A 22,419-nucleotide genomic window follows, 5' to 3' on the forward strand; every position below is an offset into this window, starting at 1 on the left:
CTTTGGACGGTGGGAGGTAGCACACCAGGAGAAACCACACATCTATGACAAGAACAGTCAGCTTCAAAAAGAAAGGCCTTGTCTGACCAGGATTTGAACCAAGAACCTTCTTACTTAGAGGCAGCAGTGCTAAAAAAAATGTATTTAAAAAAAAAAACAGCTGCACCAATTTAACCATTGTTGTTAGTGTTAGGGAGCAGTTCTGCACTTTAAAAACAGTCTAAGGTTTTAACATCTACTTGTAGTGATTTTAACAACCACTAGATCCAGAAAGACTGGGATGTCTTCCTAAGCCACTTACTTGCTCAAGCAGAATATCTCCCAGCTGGTGGATGGTGAAGTTGCGGCTGGAGCCCGGGTGGAGGCTGAGGTTGCGTCGCAGTAGAAGTTGTGCCAGGAAATGGGAGTGTATCCGGATAAGCTGGTCCAGGCAGGGAAACATGGCGTGCACTGTGCTCGGGTCCAGCTGCAGCTCATCCAGCATGCCCTGCCTGAACACCCGCTCCATGATGTGCAGCGTTCGCATGTGGTGTAGCTCGGTCTGGATCAGCTCTGGCACAGACACAAGTAATGATGGTTAAAACTAGAAAAGGGAGGAAAGGCAGTAAATAAACTGCTACTGAGGATGGAGGATGCTCTGCTCACCGTAGATGACGTCCTGCCGCTTTATTACGTTTTTGCGGTGAGTCTGTAGGTAGCTGCTGTCCACCGCCATGCTCCATGAGTCTGCCTTAAAGTCTTGGCCTTCATACTCAATCTCCTCCAGGACTGAGGTGTAGTAGATCTCACCTAAAAAGAGTAGACAGGCAGCACAAACAAGGCATATAATATGATTTTTTTTTCAAGAAAGAAATGCTGTGAAGGAGATTTTTACATGTCTGTTTCACTAAGAGGTAGTTTTGATTCAAGATACTATTGTATTTTGTAAAAAAATATTTTTTTACTTCTCATTTTTATAGTTCTTTCCTTGTGAGTTTTCTTGTGACATAGGAATCAGATGTTAGGTTACCATCATCATTAAGAGATTCCACAGACATGGCTCTGTTCCTGAAGCTTAGCGAGTCTGTCGACTGAGACAAGATTCTTCGTAGACCCAAAGGAGAGTCATCAGTCAGCGTCCTGCAACAATGACAAAGACACTGACATTGAGAACGTGAAATACATTAACTTGAAAGGGCTGCCATGAAAAAATACACTATTTTTATACATTAAAGTGTAAGTGAATCCCCAGCTCAGAGCTAACTCCGCCCACTTCAAGATTTTAAAAAATGCACAGAAAGTGAGCAGTTTGGTACTGAGAGGAGGGAGGGGAAAGGGACGTTTTTGTTTTTTTTCCCTAAGGATGGGGTTTTCCAGATGAAGCAGAAGTGACAGTGACTTCCCTTGCCAGAAAGTACCACAGAGTCCCACAGGGCTGCTGCCTCAGAACGATCTTTTGAGGTGGAGGATTTTTCCCCTCCAGAGTCCCATGAAGCAGGCTGTGGAGTGGTGGCGTACTGTGGTGGTCCTAAGCACTACCTGTTTTGGGCTGTTGGCTCCAGCACCGGCGTTACTAAAGCCAGAGCTCACGGAGCCGAGGCAGTGCAGGTGCAGGCAGGAGAGGATAAGAGTGTCTCTGAATTGTAAAGCCAGTTAGGGGCGGTTACGTTCTACCCTTTTTATAGTGTTTGCCTTCTAAGAAAAGATTTTTCAAAGCAGATGTCTGTTTGAGCTAGTTAAAAGTCGTAAAATGCAGATTTTTATCAGTTTGGTGCAAATGTCAGAAATAACACCAGCATTAATGCGTTTTATCTTCAGTCAGATACCTCAGTGTTCAGCTGAAAAAAAATGTTAAAGTGTTCACTATTTCTTTAACTTGAGCTACAGCATTTGACTGACTGGGATCAAATGTCTTGTGCAGCTTTCTTACAAAATTCTTCCGTTTTTGAGCAATGTTTAGTGTCTTTTTGACATTTTTGGTTGCTGAACATTCATAAGCCCTGCGCATCACCAGAGCTATTGGAGACATTTACAGGAAGCTTTGTCTCAGGAGAGCAAGAAACATTAGGACAGACTCCTGCCACCAAGCACACAGATTGTTTGCCCCCCTGCCCTCTAGGAAGCGCTACAGGAGTCTACGGACTAAGACCACCAGGTTTAGGAACAGCTTTTTCCCCACAGCTGTCTCCTTGCTAAACTCTGCCCCTCCTCACCATCCCCCATACTATGGCTGCCTTTATTGGGATTTATGTTGTAGTTCATATTTTGACATCCATCAGGTTCTCTCCCACAAACAAATGAAAGTAAACAATTAAGTTTGCTCCATCAATTCTTCAGTATCTCCTGAATGTTGATGCTCACCCAGAGATGTTATTGGTGGAGACACTCTTGGACAGCGAGAGGCCAGAGCGTCCTCTGCGTGATCCCAGCAGCGTCTGTCTGAAGCTCTCAGAGGGGTAGATGGCTGACGTTGGACGCTCTCGCATTCCTGGAGCTGAAGATTCATAAGAAATGTTTCAAAAGTGGCAGGGTAGAGAGTCAGAACAAGGATGAGGGTGCAATGGAAATAAGGATGGGAAAGCAAAACACAAAAATAGTTCTTACTTTTTGTTCGCAGTGTGACTGTCTGCAGAGCTGAGTTATTCCTCAGCAAGGCTGTTTTCTGCTGCTGTGGTTAGAAAGACAAAAGTTGGTTTGGTTTACATAAAATATTTGCATTTTGATGACCTTACCACTGCAACTATTTTCCAAAATTTCTAGAGCTCTCCAACTAACACACCATGCAATAACCATGATCAGTGTCCTGAAAGATATATACATAGCTTGGATCTATATAGCACCTTTCATGGGACGCTAGGTTGCTTAACGAAAGTACAGAAGAAAAGACAAAGATTTAGGTGGGGTGAGATTTAGGAGACTGTAGGCTGTGGTGCACAGGTAGTCATTGAGGAGTTTTTAAATTATGTCCAAGAGGAAACATTGCAGATATTTTGAGGGACGATGTTCCAGAGAATTGGGGCTGTAGTCCTGCAGGCTCTGTCTCTGTACATATGGAGTGTTGTGTTGGGAAGCGTGTTTGAGGACCCGAGACTCTGGGTCAGGGTGTGGGTGAAGAAGGTCAGAGCGGTACTGAGGGACAGGTCCATGAAGAGATTTGTAAGTAAGAAGGAGGAATTTGTGTTTGACACAGAGCTTAACCGGGAGCCAGTAGAGATGGATGAGGGTAGGGGTGATGCGCTGCCAGGGCCTAGTGCGAGTGAGAACCCTAGTAGCTGAGTTTTGGATGTACTGGTCCCTGTCCATGGCTTTCTTGGGTATCCCCTCAGGACTCCATTACAGTAATCCAGAGGAGAAGTGATGAACTTGTGAATGAGGGTAACGGCCACAGAGTCTGAGAGTGATGGTCTGAGTCTAGAGATGTTTTTGAGGTGGAAAAAGGCAGTTTTGGTCACAGATTTGATATGGAACTGGAAGGACAGGGTGGAGTCCAGGATGATGCCCAAGTTTCGGAACTCGCAAGATGGGCAGTTGTACCATCCACACTGAGCACAAGATCTCAAACCTTCCTAAGCAGTGCTGTTGAGGCTAAAACCATGAGCTCTGTTTTGTTTTGTTCGTTGGTTGACATGCAGGTTTTGATTTCTTGCAGACAGTTGACTGGTGAGTGGAGGGGGAGCCGAGCAGATGGTGTGTGTAGATATAGCTGTGTGTCACCAACATAAGAATGAAAGCTGAGAACATGTTTGTGGATGTTGTGACCAAGAAGGAGCATGTAAATGGAAAAAGAAGCGGTCCAAAGACAGAGGCTTGAGGCATGCTTTTGTGTACTGGGGTTGCAATGGAAAGGATGGACGTTACATGAAAGATTGCTTCATTATGAGATGAAATCTAAATCTAAATCTTATTTTTTGTGCTGCTGACTTAGATGGAACACGACTATTCCCTGACATCAGCTACCATTAAATTCTGGCGTCCCCAAATTCGACATACTCCATCTGTAGCTGATGGTTCCATCTGCGCCATGACGCTCTTCAATAGATATAATCTAAGTCTATATTTGGCAGAGACTGGCAGGTCAAGCAGGTAGAGCAGATCAATCCAAGAGAGTTTTTACACAAATCTCTTGCAATATTCCTCTTTCTTTGGTGAAAATAAGGGGACAAAGAAGTAAAACTGCACAACTTTAAATTTGTACAACTTTAAATTTCTGTGTTAAAATCTTGTCTTACTCTCTGTTTCATCTTGGCACAGTTTGGCAGAGTGTCTCGACAGCGGTTGTGGATTGTCACATTGCAAGCTGAAAAAATAAAACAGAGAAACACAATAATGTTAGGGAACATTTCCATATTCATCTCTGTTTTCAGCTAAACTTTTAATCCACACCAAAGCCATCAAAATATTTTATAAACCTTTTTTATATGCTGGTTTCCCTCTATGTTGTTATTATTCTAGTAAGGTTACAGTTTATTTTGATTAGCTTTGAAATTCCATCCCCAACAAAATAAATAGAAGATTTACCTTAATCACACATTAAACAGTGAGGAATTAAACTAATTGAACAGGCAAGGCTGCCCATAAGGGGGACAAAGGGTAGGGCTTTCTGGGGCCAAGCCAAATGGGGGGCCAATGGAGGTCAGGAAAATCACAGTCCATTATAAAGTTAATCTGTTATAACTATAACTTCTAACCTGAATAATACTCTTATCAAAGCAAAAAATGAAAATAAATAATAATAATAAGAAGAAGAATAAGAATAAGAATAAGACTTGTATTTATCTGTTTATTTATGCTATTGTTTAGTAAAGCCTTTTTAAAAAAATAAATCCCTTTTTTTAAAAACAAAAATGGTCTTTTCTTGTTGTTGACATCGTGGATGGGCACGCTGATAGCAACCATCAGGAATGTTATGTCAGACTTCATGACTAAGCTGATGTGCACAAAAGTCAGGATGCCAGAGAATAAAGTAGAAGGAACTGAAATATTTTAAAGGGAAAATTTAATTTATAATTGCGAAAACAGGCGTATAAAGAAAGCTGACAAAACGTGGCAAAAATTGGCAGAAAAAGTGGTGAAAGTAGCTACAAAGTGGCAAAAAGCTAAGACATGCCAAAACAGGCAGAAAAATGGGGAAAAGCGGTTAAAAAAGGGGCAACAATGGGTTACAGGGGTAAAAATATGCAAAAAAGTGGCATAATGGGTTAAAAGTGGAAAAAGGTACTCTTGTGTGAAAGAGTTAAAAGTAGCAAAAACAGGCTAAAAGTGACAAAAATTCATTTAAAGAGGCAAAAATAGGTTAAAAGTTTGAAAACAAATATTGAAAAAAATACATGGTAACAGTAATGAACACGGGTCTAGAAGTGGCATGAACAATAATTCAAATATCAGTACCCAAATATAGATTGACACCCTTCTCAGCCTGAAAACGTGGTCAATGTTAGCCAGGATGCTAATACAAATACCACTGATCTAGGACACATGCACTGATATCATCAATAAATCACAACATGGGAGGGCCCATTTGCTGGGTTTGTCAGGGGCCCAGCCATTTCTGCGAGTATGCCTGCGAACAGGTAGGCAGAAGCTCATTCTTATTACGCCAAGCCTTATTCTATGATGACATCTGTGTTTGAATGAGGTAAACATGGCTGATCTTTGAGTTTATTACTCTCGGTATGTTTTGTCTTTGCTGATACAGATAGTGTACGTAAATATTTGTTACTGACTAGGACAGCTGAGCGCTTCCTTGGCCGTGATGCTCTTGTTGCAGGCCGAGCAGAGTGTTGTTCCTGAAACTGTCAAAGACGTGAAGAGGTGTCCGTTACTGTAACGAGCCTCTCTCTCCCTCGCAGCCTTCTCTCGCTCCCTCATCCTCTCTCTCTCTTTATTCTGGAGGAGAAAACCACAGAAACACAGCAGAGGAGGTTAGTTTAGGGAAAGCAGAGCTCTGGTCAAACATGACAAGACTTTTAGAGGGAAATATGGGAAAATATAAAACTGTCTTTGGCTGACGTGCATCACAAACATCAGTCACACACGTTCAATCACCTCCACGTTCACCCAGCAGCCTCAGTGTTGGTGTTACTCAGATTATTGATCAGCAGCGTGGGAGGTTTGGGTGTTCAGGCTGACGTCTGCTTTGACTCATCATGATAGGGGGATTTTTCCATCAAAGATCTACATGAACATAAACCTTTTCTCCTCTTTCGACCTCAACGTACCTGACTCTTTTCCTGTAACTCATGTTTTGGAGCTAAAATGCTGCGTATACACGGACCATCATCAGCTGTGTCCCAGGTCTTTGGAAAAAATCTGAGTAAGACAAAACCTTATAGCTCCATTACTTCCCTGTTCGTCACCAAATGAAAGGGCTTTAGATAGTAAACTGGAATAAACCCGACTCTTAATTAACAGCCATCTGCCATACCAGCCATACCCCACCCAGTTATTATTGTTGCAAAACTCAAGAGCTCATTTTAAGTTTTTGGAGCATGACTTATTGATTCTGGGCTCAGATTTTTCTTCAAACTTTCCATTATAATCTGCCTTTATGCCTGTCTGTGCTCTAAATGCAAGAAATCTTCAGCTGCTCGCTCAAATTTCCAGCACTCGCCTCACATTTAGGTTTCACCTAAACTTCCACTCTACATACGAAACTTTCTCTGGCTGCTGGTCATGTATTTCTGCTTCTGGAGTTTTTGATGAACCAACCAAAAGGAAACAGGTAGAGGTTTGACCAATCATGTTTGATCTGCCTGTTGTTGCTATGCTGTTCTCCAGGAGACATTTGCTTCGATCTCACTCAGAGTCCCAACATTCTATCACATTCACACATATTATAAAAGTGTGAGGGCAAAAAAATCATCAAACTTTCACGGTAATTATTAAAAATCTGTAAAAGCAAAAATGAAGCCTATAGGAGCGACTGAATTTGAATTATAAGGCTTGGAAGTCGACCGAGATGATGTTTGTGTATGTGATAGAATGTTGGGACAGCAACAGCGGGCAGAACAAACATGATAGGTCAATCTTATACAGCCCAGCAGTGCCCACCCACTTTTTTTGGCAGCGCTGGTTCCGGAAGTGAAATTTGCCATTCAAATCCCCCACAGACATTTTGCAAAATGCTTAATACATCGCTTTAATTTAAGTTTATTCAGGGGGAGAATAAGGAAGCAGAGAGGCATCATTACACAGTAAGACAACCCGCCCCCCCCGACCAAACAGGGAAAGGTGATCTGATCTGTGATCTGAACTGCTTTCATGGATGCTGATCTGAATGAGGATCGGCATAAACAACCCCTCCGGATCAGATTGGAAGATTTTATTCAGAATGGAGTGTGTAGAAGCATTTTTATTCTGATTACAAGTGGTCCATGTAAACATAGCTACTAACAGACAAGGCCCAGGCTAGCTGTTGTCCTATAGTGAGTGAACAATTGCACATGATAAAACTGTTATATATACAGTGCTTAGCAAATTTATTAGTCCACCTGTCATATTTGTCTAAAAGACCATCCAGCATCATGAAGTGCTTTAATGCGGACTCTTTCATTTTCACTGAGCTCTCAACGTTTTACCATTTTGAGCAGGAATGAGGAATTTCAAACTGAATTCACCCAAATTTGAGCCGGCTCACTGGGCTTCTCTGAGAAGTCAGAAATGAATCAAGCATAACATTCAACCACTAAAACTCATTTTTCTCTTCAGGAATGCAAGTAACTAACTATAATTTGACATATTAATCAAGAAATAATAATGTGCTTTACTATTTTTTCAGTTTTTTGTAAATCAGTAAATTTGAAAATTCATGGATAATAATAATAATTATATTTTAGCATTAAAAATATCATTTGGGTTAAAGAGCTTCTACATATTGGTGTATCAACCATTGCAGAAACATAAAAATGATTTTTGGTAATTACAAGAAAGAATATAATTCAACCACAATTAGAAATCTCCAGTGAAAGATTGGTAACTAAATTTGGCATAAGCTCAAAAAAAAAAAAAAAAGGGGTCTCACTCTGGCCCTGATTTAGGGTAGGGTTAGGGTTAAAAAGGTGTTCAAAAACAGAGAAAAAGGCAAGAACAAGAGTTAAGACATATCTGTTTACTAGTTTTTCAAGCCTTCATAATGTACCTTTTTTTCTTTATTGTAGAAAATGATATTGTTGTAATATATTATAGTTTGCACATTGCTTCATATTTTTCTTAAAACTAGGTTATCTAAGAACTTTTGCCATCTTCAGAAGCATGTATCATCATTTCACACTTGTGGCAAGTCTAACTTGGATACTTTTAATAGTAAAGCTAGTAATCATATCCCTATGGAGAAAATTAATGGTATTTTTAATTCTGGAACCACACTGTTGAGCCATATTGGTTTGTTCATTAAGAAAGATGCTCCTTTTGAGTGTGGAGAGAAAGTTTTGTACGCATGCACTGAGAAGAATCAGAGAGTGGCAGTTTCACAAGAGAATAGTTTAAGCATGAGGGCAGGTCATTTGAGCAAGACACTAAATTTTTGTGAGGAACCTGATATTTAGAGCACAAACAAAGACAATTTAAGTATAAATGCCCTTAAAATTTTAACATGCACCCTTGAGTTTTGCGACAATAATGACTCCATAGAATGGGGGATGGGTAAATGTAGGAAGAGAGAAGATAGCGGTTGCTTTTTATGATATACTTCATGATGACTTCACAAAAGGATTGCACAACTTTACACCCATGAAAACTTCCCTGTCCCAAGTCAACAAAGCTGTAAGGGGTTTGAATATATGAATAGAAACATTTTTTATTAATACATGGTTCGTAGAAATGTCTTTACGCTGTCATAAGGTTGTATTCATTTGACCAAATGTTGACTTCAACATTTACATCTAAAACTATATCTTCCTTCTGTTACAGATATTTTAATCACAGTGAATAGATCATCATCTTTGTTCACTTGTTTCTTGTTCCTCCCTGTGGTGTTTTAACAAAAAGCCATTAAGTAATGTTAGCATTTCTGTTTAGAAAGCTAGGAGGAGAACATGCCATCTTTTGGCATCTATTGTGGTTACTTGAGGGTTGAGCCCTTCCTGTAGACTTTACACATTCTGTTTGGCTGCATTCATCTTCCCCGTTCTCTCTGCTAATATGCCTTTAAATCTTCCTGTCAATGTTCTTTACTCTCTACCAGTGTTCTCGCTGGTATCCTTCACCTGTTTATCTGAACATAAGGTTGCTTTTGGGTTTTTTTCTAGAAGTGTTGTCTGTTGTTTTCAAGTCTGTTCCCCAGCAAAATCTTTGATTAATGAACTTTCACCTCAAACACACCCATGAGACACGCCCGAGAAGACTTCCTCTTCCTCTTCCTCTTTCACTCTTGTTATTATAACAGCTTTTTATGAGTTATCCTTGTACTGATGGTTTTAACACATCAGTGTAAAAATACGAAGACATGAATGTGGGATCAGCAGAGACAACTGATATGGAGACTCATCATTCAACATTACAGTTTCTGCAGACTTTAATGTTGTCAAAAAAGATGAATTTGAACCAAAATAAAATGTTAAAAGACATGATCTTTATATTCATATCCTTGTTTATTACATCTAACTTTTCATAATTAACCTAACCTCAAAAATAATGCAGAGATATGTGGATCACATAATATTTTCAAGAATAATTAAAGGTTTAATAAGGTTTTTCCCCTTTCTCTTAATTAATAGGTTAACTTTTCTAAAACATACAGTGCTTAACAAATTTATTAGACCACCCGTCATAAAAATGAGAAAATTTAAATATTCTAGAAATCTTTCAAAAACTTGTTTAAAACTAAAAATGTTATTGTTATTTATTTGGCAAATAACAAACTGAAACTACTAAATAGTCCTTTTTTCACACATAATAACCAAAAAACTTCATATTTTGTATGGCCTCCTTGGCCTTGATAACAGCTTGCTTTCTTGCTGCCATTGTTTTTATGTACTTTTCCACAGTCTCTTTTGTTATTGAGTTCCAAATAGTTTCTAGCTGTTCCCACAGACTTGCTTTAGATGAAACTTTTGTGCGATCAATCTTTGAATCTACTAAATCCCAAATTTGTTCAATAGGATTCAAATCCGGACTTTGACTTGGCCAGTCCATCAGTTCCAGTGCTCCAGATTCCTTTTTCTTGGTCTAATAGTCTCTGCACAGGTTTGAGTATGCTTGGGGTCATTGTCTTGTCGGTATATGAACCCACGACCAATCAGATTCAGTCCAGAAAGGATTCCATGATGCACTAAGATGTTGTGGTAGACGTTCTTGTTCATGATACCTTTGATTTTCACTAATTTGCCCACGCCGTATCCACAAATGGAACCCCATACCATTATGGAATCTCCACCGTGTTTCACTGTGGGTGCATCTGGCATCAAGACATTCTCCAGCTTTTCTGCGGACATAAACACGACCACGCTGACCGAGGAGTTCAAACTTGGACTCGTCTGTCCAGAGTACCTTCTTCCAGTCATCATCAGTTCAGTTTTTGTGCTTCCTGGCAAATCTGAGGAATTTCTGGATGTTTGCAGGCCTCAATAATGGCTTCTTAGCAGCTATTCTTCCCTTTAAGCCTTGTTCCGTCAGTCGTCTGCTTATGGTCATTCTGGAGACTTTCTCAGACTCTGATCTAGAAGCATTCATCTCTGCCTGAAGATCAGCAGTGGTCTTCCTTCTGTCTCTAGTACTTCAAATCTTGAAGTACCAGGCTTGACTCCAAAGCATACTTGACCACACTGTGAGAACACTTTATGTCTTTCCCTATTTGTCTCAGAGACCATCCAGCATCATGAAATGCTTTAATGTGGACTCTTTCATTTTCAGTGAGCTCTCCACGTTTTACCATTTTGAACAGGAATGAGGAATTTCAAACTGAATTCACCTTTTTATACCCAAATTTGAGCCGGCTGACTGGGCTTCTCTGAGAAGTCAGAAATGAATCAAGCATAACATTCAACCACTAAAACTCAATTTTTCTCTTCAAGAATGCAAGTAAATAACTATAATTTGATATATGAATAAAGATATAATAATGTGCTTTACTATTTTTTCAGGGTTTTTTTTGTAAATCAGTAAATTTGAAAATTCATGGATAACAATAATAATTATATTTTAGCATTAAAAATATCATTTGGGTTAAAGAGCTTCTACATATTGGTGTATTAACCATTGCAGACACACAAAAAAAATGATTTTGGTAATTACCAATGCTGTTAATTTAGGGCAGCTGTGGCATAAATCTTACTCTGGGTGGTGATCTACTAAATTTGTTAAGCACTGTATATAAACAATGTTACACATCAAACAGTTTCATCACCTGTTACTCTCTGTGCTTCCCCTATTTACTCTCACTCATCAATTTTTTTTAACAAGAGGAATAAAGATCTAACCGTCCTGTTAGGATTTGGAATTAGAGCTGAAAATGTGCTCAGTTTCCTCCTCTGTCATAAAAGGATTTTAAAATTGACTCTAATTAACTTAATTTAAAAGGATCATAACTATGACACAAAAAGTCATAACTATGAGATAAAAAAAGTCAGAATTATGACATAAAGAATCATAACTATGACACAAAAACTCATAACAATAAGATAAAAAGTCATAATTACAACATAAAAGGTCAAAGCTATGAGATAAAAAGTCACATTGTTTTACCAAAAATTTAAAGCTATGACACAAAAAAAATCATCATTACGTCAAAAAGTCAAAGCTATTAGATAAAAAGTCATTGTTACGAGAAAAAGTCAAAGCTATGAGATAAAAGTTCATAATTTTGACATAAAGAATCATAATAATGACATAAAAAGTCAAGGCTATGCCAGAAGAATTTATAATTGTGACAAAAAACTCAAAGCTTTAAAACAAAATGTCATAGTTATGACATAAAAAGACAAAGCCAGAAATTAGTATGACACAAAAAGTCAAAATTAGTAGATAACAAGAAAAGCACTCAGAGAGCGCAGACCGCCATCAGCCCTATCTCCCAATAGTGAAGAATCCTTTAAAAACATTCCTGGATCCAGACAGTGATCCAGATCACTTCCAAAATGTAATTCGCTGATTACTCCCTCCCCGGTGGGGTGGAGACACAGTGAGGCAAAGCATTGGCTTCGCTACATGTGAAAGTCATAGCAGCGGGTGAATATTCCTCTATTCCTCCCAGCATTGTGAGTATTATCGCTACAATCACTGTCTTTCTATCTGTTACACTCCGACCCGTCTCCTCCCCTGGGGGTGCGTCTTTCAAACTCTATAAACTCCAAATCTTTGGATAAGTTACTCATGTCCATCATCTCCTGGTGTAAAGTGGTATCAAGGCAGCCCTATCTCCCAGTAGTGCAGAATCCTTTGAAAAATTCCTGGATCCAGATGGTGATCTGGATCAGTCCCAAAATCTAATCAGTTTTTCCTTATGCCATTTTTGACATTTCCTGAAAATTTCATGAAAATCTGTCCATGGCTTTTTGAGTTATGTAGCAAACAAACTAACAAACTAACAAACAAACCCACCTGATCACATAGCCTCCTTGTCGGAGGTAAAAATGAGAAATTCTGTGATTAAAAGTCAATAATGAGATAAACATTAAATTTAAAATATAAAGTGTAAATTATTAATTTCTTTGAATGTATTGAGCCAGGAAAACCTCACTGAGATTAAGAATCTCATTTTGAAATATACAGCAGCACAATCAACAGCAGACATGACACACATAGAAGATACAAACACACATTAACCAATCCTGAGTCACAGTCATCAGTCAAAAACATCTACAACCTGATGCATCTTCCTCCAGTGCCCTCAATCTACTTTGACAAAGATTTAAAGAGACCATCTCTTCAGGACACAAAGTCTCCTGCAGCAGATATCTCCTGCAGGAGCAGCATAACTGAAACTCTTTTACTCATTTTCAGATTGACTTTGGGAACAGAGAAGAAGTAAGTCTTGTGACTGAGTGACAGAGAGAGCAGTTCACATGTGAGTAAATCACACAAGCCCCCACGGGGCTTTGTCTGCTCTGAGTCTGCCAAAATAAGATTAGCATATATTGACTAAAACCATAACAGTCATAAAGTAGTTTAAACAAAAGTCTTTTGGCAAGAAAAAAAACATGCAAAGGCCTTTTCTTTTTGTAGTTTATCAATGAAACAATTGGAATTAATGTTGGTTTTGACAGCAATGTGTCACGATCTTTTCTTGTGGTAGTTTATTGAAGGGAGCTCTTCATGTAAGCAACAGACAGCCTGATGCTGTGAATAAGCTCAGCAATAAATGATAGAAGCATCCGCATATAAATGAACATTTGTGTTGGGCACATTTTGAGCAAAACTGTTGATTTAAAGTGGAAATAACAGCGGTCCTGAGACTGAGCCCAGAGGCACACCGCTTTTAACTTCAAGATACCTTGTATTTTGTGTGTCTTAACACACTGGAAGTGTTGGAGTAAGGTTGCTGTAAACATGTGAAAACACTGTCCTCTATGTGTACCTGAATTTTTTATTCAGACCATTAGAAAATTCACCTACTTCCTGGCTTGGTTTCATTTTAGCAGGAAAAATATCTGAACCCATGACATCACTGGTCTTGATGGGAATTTCCCCGCCCCCTAATGCTACAACGTTATAAAACCACCGAGCAGTTCATCTCAGTGTGGTTTGTTGTTGTGCCACTGCCTTCATTTAAAGTTAACAGCCAGCTACATGTTGTGTTTTTGAGCATTGTTAGTTTAAATTTCCCAAATCTATAGGGCAATAAAGCATCATTACAAAACCGGAAAACAGTCAATTTAATCCCCAGCTTCTCTCTGCTCTGCCACAGAGCCAGGCAGCTGCATTCTTATCAGAATACTGTCTTTTGTTTGATAAATAACTGTCAAACCAACAGACTGGTTGATCTAACAGATCTATAATACTGTTCAACAGTATTCACTAATGTACTGTAATGCAGGTGTTGTCTCATGGTCTGGCTGAATCATCAAGTGTGCGCGCTCAGAGGATTATAAGATGAAACATCATGTGAATCTGTCCTAACATATCTGGTCTCCTACATTTCAAAATGGTTTCAGATTTGAAAATCGTCTAGTGTGTGGCCAGCTGAGAGGAATCAGTGACACTGAACAGCTTAGGAGGCCAACATGCACCAGAAATATGTCTGACTTTGTGCTTAGTACTCGGACAGTCAGCTCTATCTGCTCAGTATTTAACAGCCTTGAAGGTGCATCATTCATCTATTGTGCAATATTTCAAACAAAGTGAGAATTTCTCAAGGAGAGCTGTGGTCACAGCTCATATTAAAAACTAATCTCTATGTCTGGTGTTTCATCAATAATAATCCGTGTAGACTCTGGTTAATGGAGGGGAAGATTTATTTCTTTTATGTCCATGAATTGCATGATAATATCCTGTAACTAAAGCTCCACAAGCAGATTTTTGAAAATGAATAAATTCTGGATTTGACCAGAGTAATGGAGGCCACAGTATTTTGTAGAAATAAGTGCATTTTAATGAGAGCTAGGATTTTGCAGAAAGAGGCGAGTAGCTTTCATAAATGTTTTCAGTGTTTCAGCTTTTTGTTTTGATCTCTTGGGTCTCCCAGTGATGAAATCAGGGGCATATAAATGCTGTAACTCCCTGTGTGTTTATTTGTGTCCTGTTTTTGTGCCATTTTTTTTTTTTTACCAGAAAGAAGAAGCTCCCATGACGATCACATGTCATGAAAGCAGAAGTAGGGGAAAAGACTGATTGCAACATTGACACATCTGAACCAGACTCAGAGATGCACTGACTTTAATGAAATGATGAAAGTCCAAATGAATGTATCACAGGCAATACTCTGCATCTTTATGTTTTGGTTGTCTTGTGTTATTACTCATATTGATGACATTGGTTAAAGTTTAGATCTGCAAATTAGGTCTTAGATCATCTAGTCTGTCTTCGGCCTTAGCTGGAAAAATAACAACTGTTCAGACTGACTGCAAAGAAAAAAAAACAGCCCAGGGAGGCTCTTAAATTGAAGCAGAATTGACATAAACTTGAGGATTATTTGAACAAGTTGTTAGTTCCAGTAAACCTCATTTCAGCCTTGCAGCAGTGGGACTGCATCTATGGGGCTAGAAGACCAAATGTGAATACTCTGGAACTTTCATTAACTCCACCTCTGTTCTTAAAGAATCTCTGCCTGAACTCTCAGAGGTTTATCCTGGTCTACACATCTGTGGGTACAGCCATGATGGAATAGAAAGGGGCTTTCCCCATACTGCTGCCTCAAAGTTGGAAGCATAGCATTGTCCAAAATGTCTTGGTATGCTGAAGCATTAAGATTGCCCCTCACTGGAGATAAGGGCCTAGTCCTGCCTGTGGCTCAGTAGGCAGAGTCAGATGTCAGGCAATCGGAGGGTTGCGGATTTGATTCCCTGATCCTACAGTCACATGACAATTTGTCATGGGCAAGACACTTAACCCCAGTTTGCTCCCACTGCTTCGTCAGTGGTGTTTAAAGGGGTACGGATGCGTCTGAATGGGATTCGCTTATACTGATGGCCAATTCTCCATATCAACCTCAGCTGACAGAGTATGATTGTGGAGTGAATGGAGTAAAAGGTAGGTAGGCGCAACCTGTGGTGTAAAAGCACTTTGTGTAGTCAGATGACTAGAAAAGCGCTATTCAAGCACACGTCCATTTACCAAACTCTGAAAAACTGTCCTATACCATTATCTACCACAGTTAGTAGGAAACGTTCTCCTGCCATCCACTGAACCCAGACTCACCCATCTGACCGCAGCATGATTGGTCACTCCACAGCCCCTTGTTGGTGTGCTTCACACAGGTCCATCCAGTACTTGGCATTGGACATGGTGATGTGAGGCTTGCATGCAGCTGCTCGGTCATGGAAACACATTCATGAAGCTGCACAGTTTTAGTGCTTATGTTAATGCCAGTGGAAGTTTAAAACTCTTCAGCTAAGGAATCAACAGTGATGGTGATTTTTACACACCATGCACCTTATCAAGTGTTGACCCCGCTCTGTGATTATACATGGTCTGCTGCTTTGCGACTGGGTTGCTGTTGTTCCTAAATGCTTCCACTTTGAAATTAGATCCCTTACAGTTGACCGTGGAATATCCAGCAGGGATGATATTTTATGAACTGTTGTATTATTATAGCAAATGTGAAGTCACTGAACTCTTCAGAACGACCCATTTTGTTTCACAAATGTTTGCAAATGGAGACTAGATACCTGATTTTACACACCTGAGGCAACAGGTCTGATTGAAACACTTGAATTCAATAACTAACAGGAATGGCCAAATACTTTTGTCCATACAGTGCATTTCCATTCTAGTCCTCTGTTATAAGAGCTGATCCACTTTGAGGACTGTCCAAAGGGACAGAAGTGGTTCAGTAACCCAGATTTATTCCTACCGGATGGCAGAGCACCCTGGGTAATTTAAGTTTAGCCTCCCTGGCCGACATTTAGTGATGACAGTAAACTAGTGTGATAGTATGATACTGACAAAAGAGGAAATTAAAGACAAGAACAAATGCAAACAGTCACACATGAGGGAAATGAAAGAGAAGCGTCCAATAAAAATGGATGTTCTGAAAGAGGAATGCTGGATTTTGTCATAAAGATTATAAGTGTATTTATATTATGTGAAGGGTGAACAGTTCAGATAGAAACTACAGATATGTCCATGATGTGTTTGACATGTTTCTCTTCACTCAGAGTTTTCAATGATTCATGTAAAAATGGTTTATTTATAAAGTTGTAGGAGGATTGTACAGCTCACTCATACGATTATTCTTCAACATGACTCCCAGTGTGGATACATCTCTGAAACATGGTAGGAGAGAGCAAAATGATCAAATAGCCCTTCAAAGGGATATAAAAACCACCCTTGGACCTTAAACTAAACAGAGAAAATTACAATGGACAGTCATCTTGGTATTCCTCACAGAGAATCCTGGCCGCTACTATAAAAACTCAAGGCATACAAATTCAGTATTAAGTACACATCCAGTTAATTTCTCCATGCTCATGTCCAGGATGTTGAATACCAACATTTTCCTTATATACATTGTAACTTTACTCATATTAACTGAGAGCAGATTATGTCTGTGCTTCATTACAGCAGGTGTTTAAAACATAAAGTGTATTTTTCTCTTAAAAATAAAAAACCCCTCATCAGATATGTTTTTAATGAAAATCAGAGCAAAGAGACATTCATCAACACACTTTCAAACTTCAACATCTGTTGTAACTACAACCACAGAGACAAACAGCTGAAAGTCACCATTTAACACAGTCACTTTTTGCACCGTCACACCGGGCCAGCAGCAAGGACTTCAAACACAGCTATCTAAGACTCATCAACAAACATCTCAATTCTGATGGAGAACTGGTCTTAGTTGGCTGGATTACATTGGGTTAACATCTTTTCAGGCTTGTTGTAGAAGAACAAGGTAGTGGCTATGGGCAGCTTAGTTGAACTGCAAGCCTGTAAACAATGGCTGCTGCAAATAAAGTGTTTACCCCAGAGGAAGCATCAGTTTGATCAGAACTAGACATTTCTTTTTTAAAAGTAGACAGAGAACCACACTGAAAGCTTTAAAGAGTGGAAAAGATGTTTTTGCTCTTCTCAGAAGCTCTTCTAGAAAGATTTTAGTCTCCAACTGGCTCCACTGTTAGTGAACGACAGCTTATGTCAAGCTCATGTTACTTATCTGAGCTGCACATGCCCATTACGTCACTGTGTCTTGTCATTGAGTGGCCCATAATGAATGTGACAGACATAGCTTTTGTCCAGTCAACTTCCAAGTTTTATTTTGAAAGGTTCTGCCCCTCTCAAGGTTAGCTCCAGACCCCGCAACCCCTAACAGGAAAGGCTTAGATAAGACGATGCTGTGACCAAGTATTTCTTTCTTCCTGATTTATTATTTATTTGGCTATTTGCCACACTTAAATGTTTTAGATCATCAAAACAATTCTGCTATTAGGCACTTTTAGCCTTAAAAAGGCTGTTCATGCTGGAAAACCCTCCAATATGGCTGAATTAAAACAATTCAGCAAAGAGAAGAGAAATTCCTCCACAGTGATGTGAAAGACTCATTGCCAATTATTTCAAACACTTGCTTGCAGTTGCTGCCGCCAAGGGTGGCACAAGGAGTTATTAGGTTTAGGTGGCAATGACTTTTTCACACAGGGCCAGACAAGTTTGGATGTCTTTTGTGCCTTAATTAATGAAATAATCATTAAAAACTGCATTTTGTATTCACTTTGTCTGATATTAAAATGGGTTTGATGATATGCAACATTTAAGTGTGGGGAAAAAAAGCAAAAAAACAAAAAGAAATCATGAAGGGGCAAATACTTTGTCTCAGCACTGCAGATGGATGGTGAAACCAGCAAATTGCATAATGATGATTTCAACAGAGGTGGCAGCCGATACCATCACCCTCTCCATACTGCAGTAGGATGACGGTTTCGCTAGGGGGCGGTTCCATTAATGTGCGACGTCACCTGAAAGCTATGTGACTAAATAAGAAGAAAAGAGTTTTTTTTCTCATAGGACTGCCGAAAATGGCGCATTTAACTGTCTAACAGTGGGGATCATGGCTCTGGACCCAGCTGGTTTGGGCTTATTGATAATTATTTGACCCTTCTAGCTCTGACTGGGCTAACGCGTGTTTTAGTTTCTACTTTAAGTGTTTTTTTTGGTTCGTTTTTGTGTAATAAAGCCTCATTTTCTGTCAGACTTTACCTAAAAATAACTCTATGCATGGTGGAAAGGTCAGAGATGCTGCTGCTGTTGGTTCATTAGAGCTTCAAATTGCAGAATGCTTGTGAAACCAGCAAACTGCATAATGATTTAACATTTTCTCCTCTTTTACGAGTTAAAATCTCTATCCGTGTCTATGTTTACTGGGATAAAATCCTGACTTTTTTGAACAGAGCATTTATGGAGTGATTTTGAGGCCTCAGCAGTAATATCACACTCACACCCACTGCCTTTTCTATGGCAACAGTTGCTATAGTTAATATCCAGTGAGCCAGTACACTGTGTACAACAAACATAGAAACAGCTCGCCCCCTACATCCACAAACAGCAGATATCTCCATATGAAGAGACAAGGGGCCGCAGAGCCAGGGGCCGGGCTCCTAGAGAGGAAACACGCTGACACACGGTAACTCAGGGAGACGACACAGGAAACTTTAATCAGCCCTACTTTAAACAGGACTGGGTCAACGGTTCAGGAAGACATGGTGATATCTATAAAAATGCTGAAGAGGAGGCCGACTCACCCTCAGGTTGATCTCCCTCATCCTCTCCTGCCTCAGCTTGGACAGGTTGGTGACTCTGGACATGGTGGCAGACTCTGAAGGCTATCAGAGAGTCACAAATGTCAGAAATCCACAGTAAAAGAATGAATTCTTCTGCGTGGATCGGTCTGAAATCACACAAAGAGACAGAGAAAGTAAAAAAGCCGTCCTCACCGGCCAACTGCAACGTGCTTCTGCTTCCAGTGAAGTGGCTGTTCCTGTGAGAAATCTGACTTCTGAATCATCACCGCCCCCTCACACAGGCACTAACACTGCTCAGTAGTCTGCTGTGGACGGTTGCTGCTTTCTGCTCCATCTCCAGCTGAACACTTCTTTTAGATTATTAAAATAAAGCAGCAGCATTTGAGGGGTTAAAGGCTTAAACGCTGCTGTCTATGAATCCATGTAAAGTTCATTAATGAAGACAGGAGAGGCGTCTTAAACCAGCATTCTATCTGATGTCCAGCAGGGGGCCACCCCTGAAATAATTTAGAGATGAAATGCTTGTCACTCAATTTATTGGGAACCCTTGAACTCACAGTAGGTAAACCAGCCACCAGGGGGCTCTTAATCAAAACAATAACAGAAAATGACAAGTAGAGATACACTGCTCAGCTTACATCCACTGCTTATTTCTAATTTTGAATTTAGAGCTCTGCTCAATAAAAACGTCCACTTAAGGTACTTTAAGTAAACAGTAAACCACTATTTTGGTTTCATGGATGAATTTAACATAATGATGGTGAACCAAATGGTTCAGCTCCCATCTGAACCATTTGGGCCCTGTTAGAAAGTGACAGGACCAATAAGCGACGAGGGGCAGTACTTTCAGGTGCAGAAGTGTCGTGACTTAAACAAGAAGCAGCAAGAGCTGGCGCAGTTATGGAGGAAGAGATTAGCGTGGATGCTGCTAAAGCGCCAGTTTTATCAGAACTTGACAACATTTCTTTGTTAAAAGAAGAACAAAGAACAGCAGTGAGTTGTTTTCTTTTCAAAATTGACAAAAGTCAAGTACTTACATGTCTATAGTCGCCATGTTTCGCGTTATTCCTTAGTAGCTGCGCATGCGCAGCTCAATAGCGGCTACGTCACATGTTTTGTTGCTCTTATTGGCCCGTAGAGATGTGAAAGACAGAACATTCATTCAGTCACACTCCGAGTTTTTTTCAAAGCCTCTGCCTTTTCTCAGACGTTTCCTATTGAAGCTTTCCCAGATGGATGTGTGAAACAAATCCATCTTGTGTGTCAGGTTTGTTATAATCAGTAATACAGCAGCTGTGAAAATTAGGATTGATACCAAGACTGATGTATAACATAGCATTACTGCCAATAGCAATTTTTTATTCATCACTTTTGTCTTGGTGTAGGTAGTCCTAGTATGCTAGGGATGCCCAAACTATGGCTAAAGGGCCAAATGTGGGCCATAATCCAATTTTAACCGGCTCCTTGATAAATTATGCAAATAAAATTAAATTACACATGCATTCGAACATGAAGCTTGTTCTTGACTTTAATGTACTTCTTAGTAAGGACACTAGGTGTTGCTGATGTGTTAATTCTGTAAACATTTTGAAAAGAGGAATTCACTGACATACCTTTATTCAATCTAAACTGAGATGAAAACATACGATGTTGTGAAAAAGTATTTTCCCCTTTCTGATTCCTGAGTTTTTTTGCATGTTTATTGCACTTAAATGTTTCGGATCATCAAACCAATTTTATATTTCACAAAGACAACCCAAGTAAATAAAAAATGCAGTGTCTGAATGATAACTAAATTTTTAAAGGGGGGAAACAATCCAAACCTGTCTGGCCCTCTGTGAAAAGGTAATTGCCCCCTTGTTAAATCATGAGTTAACTGTGATTAATCACAGTTCTTGGAAAGCTGAGTTCAATTTCACTGGCCACACCCAGGCCTGATTACTGTCAGATTTGTTGAAACAAGAAATCACTTAAATAGAGACTGTTCAGACAAAGTGAAGTAGGCTACAAGTTCTCAAAAAGAAACATGTCTTGCCACAATCCAAAGAAATTCAAGAACAAATGAGAAACAAAGTGATTGAAATCTATCAGTCTGGAAAAGATTACAAAGCCATTTCCAAGGCTTTGGGACTCCAGTGAACCACAGTCAGAGCCATTATCCACAAAAGGACAAAAGTAGCTGGAGGGCCATATATCAACATACAGCTGAAGGGAAACAACATATAAATACTGAAAAAAGGTGTTTGTTTATGCCACATCGATGTTAAACTGATGCATCAGTGCATCCCTAGCTCTGACTTTAACACAAAGGATTTCTCTGGCCTTGAAAAATGCTCACTTTGATATGTGTGCCAAGTTTGTTGAGTTGTTGAGTAAAGTGGATAAATTGGCTTTTTGAGGTTGCGAAAGACAACAAAGAAAGAAAAACATCCATCTGAAAAATATAAGATGACATCACTGTTGTTTAGTCCAGTTCTTATATCAAGGGTTATGCATTGACATCACTTCCCCCCTGTTAGACCAAGTAGTGAAATGTTTTGAAACATGGCTGCGTTCAGTGTGAGGAATGGCAAAACACAAGCATTAAAGAGGCGAGAAATAAAAGTAACTTAAAATATCATGTCAATAACATGCACAGCTTAACAGATGTTAAAAGATTCATTTAGGAAGTCTGACAACTCTGTTGTTCATGACTTTGTTTGTTCTGACGATTTAATACTCGCTCTGAGAGTGTGAACGCTGCGATTGCATAGCAGGATGTTGAAGCATTTCCTGCTATTCTGGTTCAGTCTTCCTCTCTCCTTCAGAGAAATCCACACAAACAAGAGCCCGCAAACACCACACATACAAAGTTAAGGATGTGCAATCTCTGTAGCCAAGTGGTAACCAATGGCAACGCAGGTTTAGAGCATGAGGAGGAGAGTTTAGTAGTGCTGGTGTCTCTGGATCTGTAGAAAGAACCAGAATAAACACAGAGAGGCGCTACGACCACTTTAATCTGCAGATCAATGACATGGTCAAAGCTGTCCATAAGGGGGGAAGAAGGGAGAACTATCTGGAGCCAAGCCACCTAGAGGCCCATGAAGGTCTGCAAAAGTGTAGTCCATTATAAAGC

General features: G+C 39.6%; 1 protein-coding gene across 1 annotated transcript in view; it reads right to left on the reverse strand.

Moving 5' to 3' along the window:
• arhgef1a (Rho guanine nucleotide exchange factor (GEF) 1a) overlaps window positions 1-19,562 on the reverse strand; it is a 34,917-nt gene extending 15,355 nt beyond the window's left edge. Inside the window, exons 1-9 of the mRNA XM_041808050.1 lie at window positions 19,497-19,562; window positions 19,305-19,385; window positions 5,703-5,865; window positions 4,209-4,276; window positions 2,584-2,647; window positions 2,341-2,473; window positions 1,010-1,119; window positions 646-789; window positions 302-552 (exon numbers count right to left, since the gene is read on the reverse strand). Of these exons, the coding sequence (XP_041663984.1) occupies window positions 302-552; window positions 646-789; window positions 1,010-1,119; window positions 2,341-2,473; window positions 2,584-2,647; window positions 4,209-4,276; window positions 5,703-5,865; window positions 19,305-19,367 (996 nt within the window). The 5' untranslated portion in view covers window positions 19,368-19,385; window positions 19,497-19,562. The remainder of the gene's footprint in view (window positions 1-301; window positions 553-645; window positions 790-1,009; window positions 1,120-2,340; window positions 2,474-2,583; window positions 2,648-4,208; window positions 4,277-5,702; window positions 5,866-19,304; window positions 19,386-19,496) is intronic.
• Window positions 19,563-22,419: the final 2,857 nt, after the last annotated feature.

This window comes from Cheilinus undulatus, linkage group 16, assembly GCF_018320785.1.
Source record: "Cheilinus undulatus linkage group 16, ASM1832078v1, whole genome shotgun sequence".
NCBI classification, from domain to species: domain Eukaryota; kingdom Metazoa; phylum Chordata; class Actinopteri; order Labriformes; family Labridae; genus Cheilinus; species Cheilinus undulatus.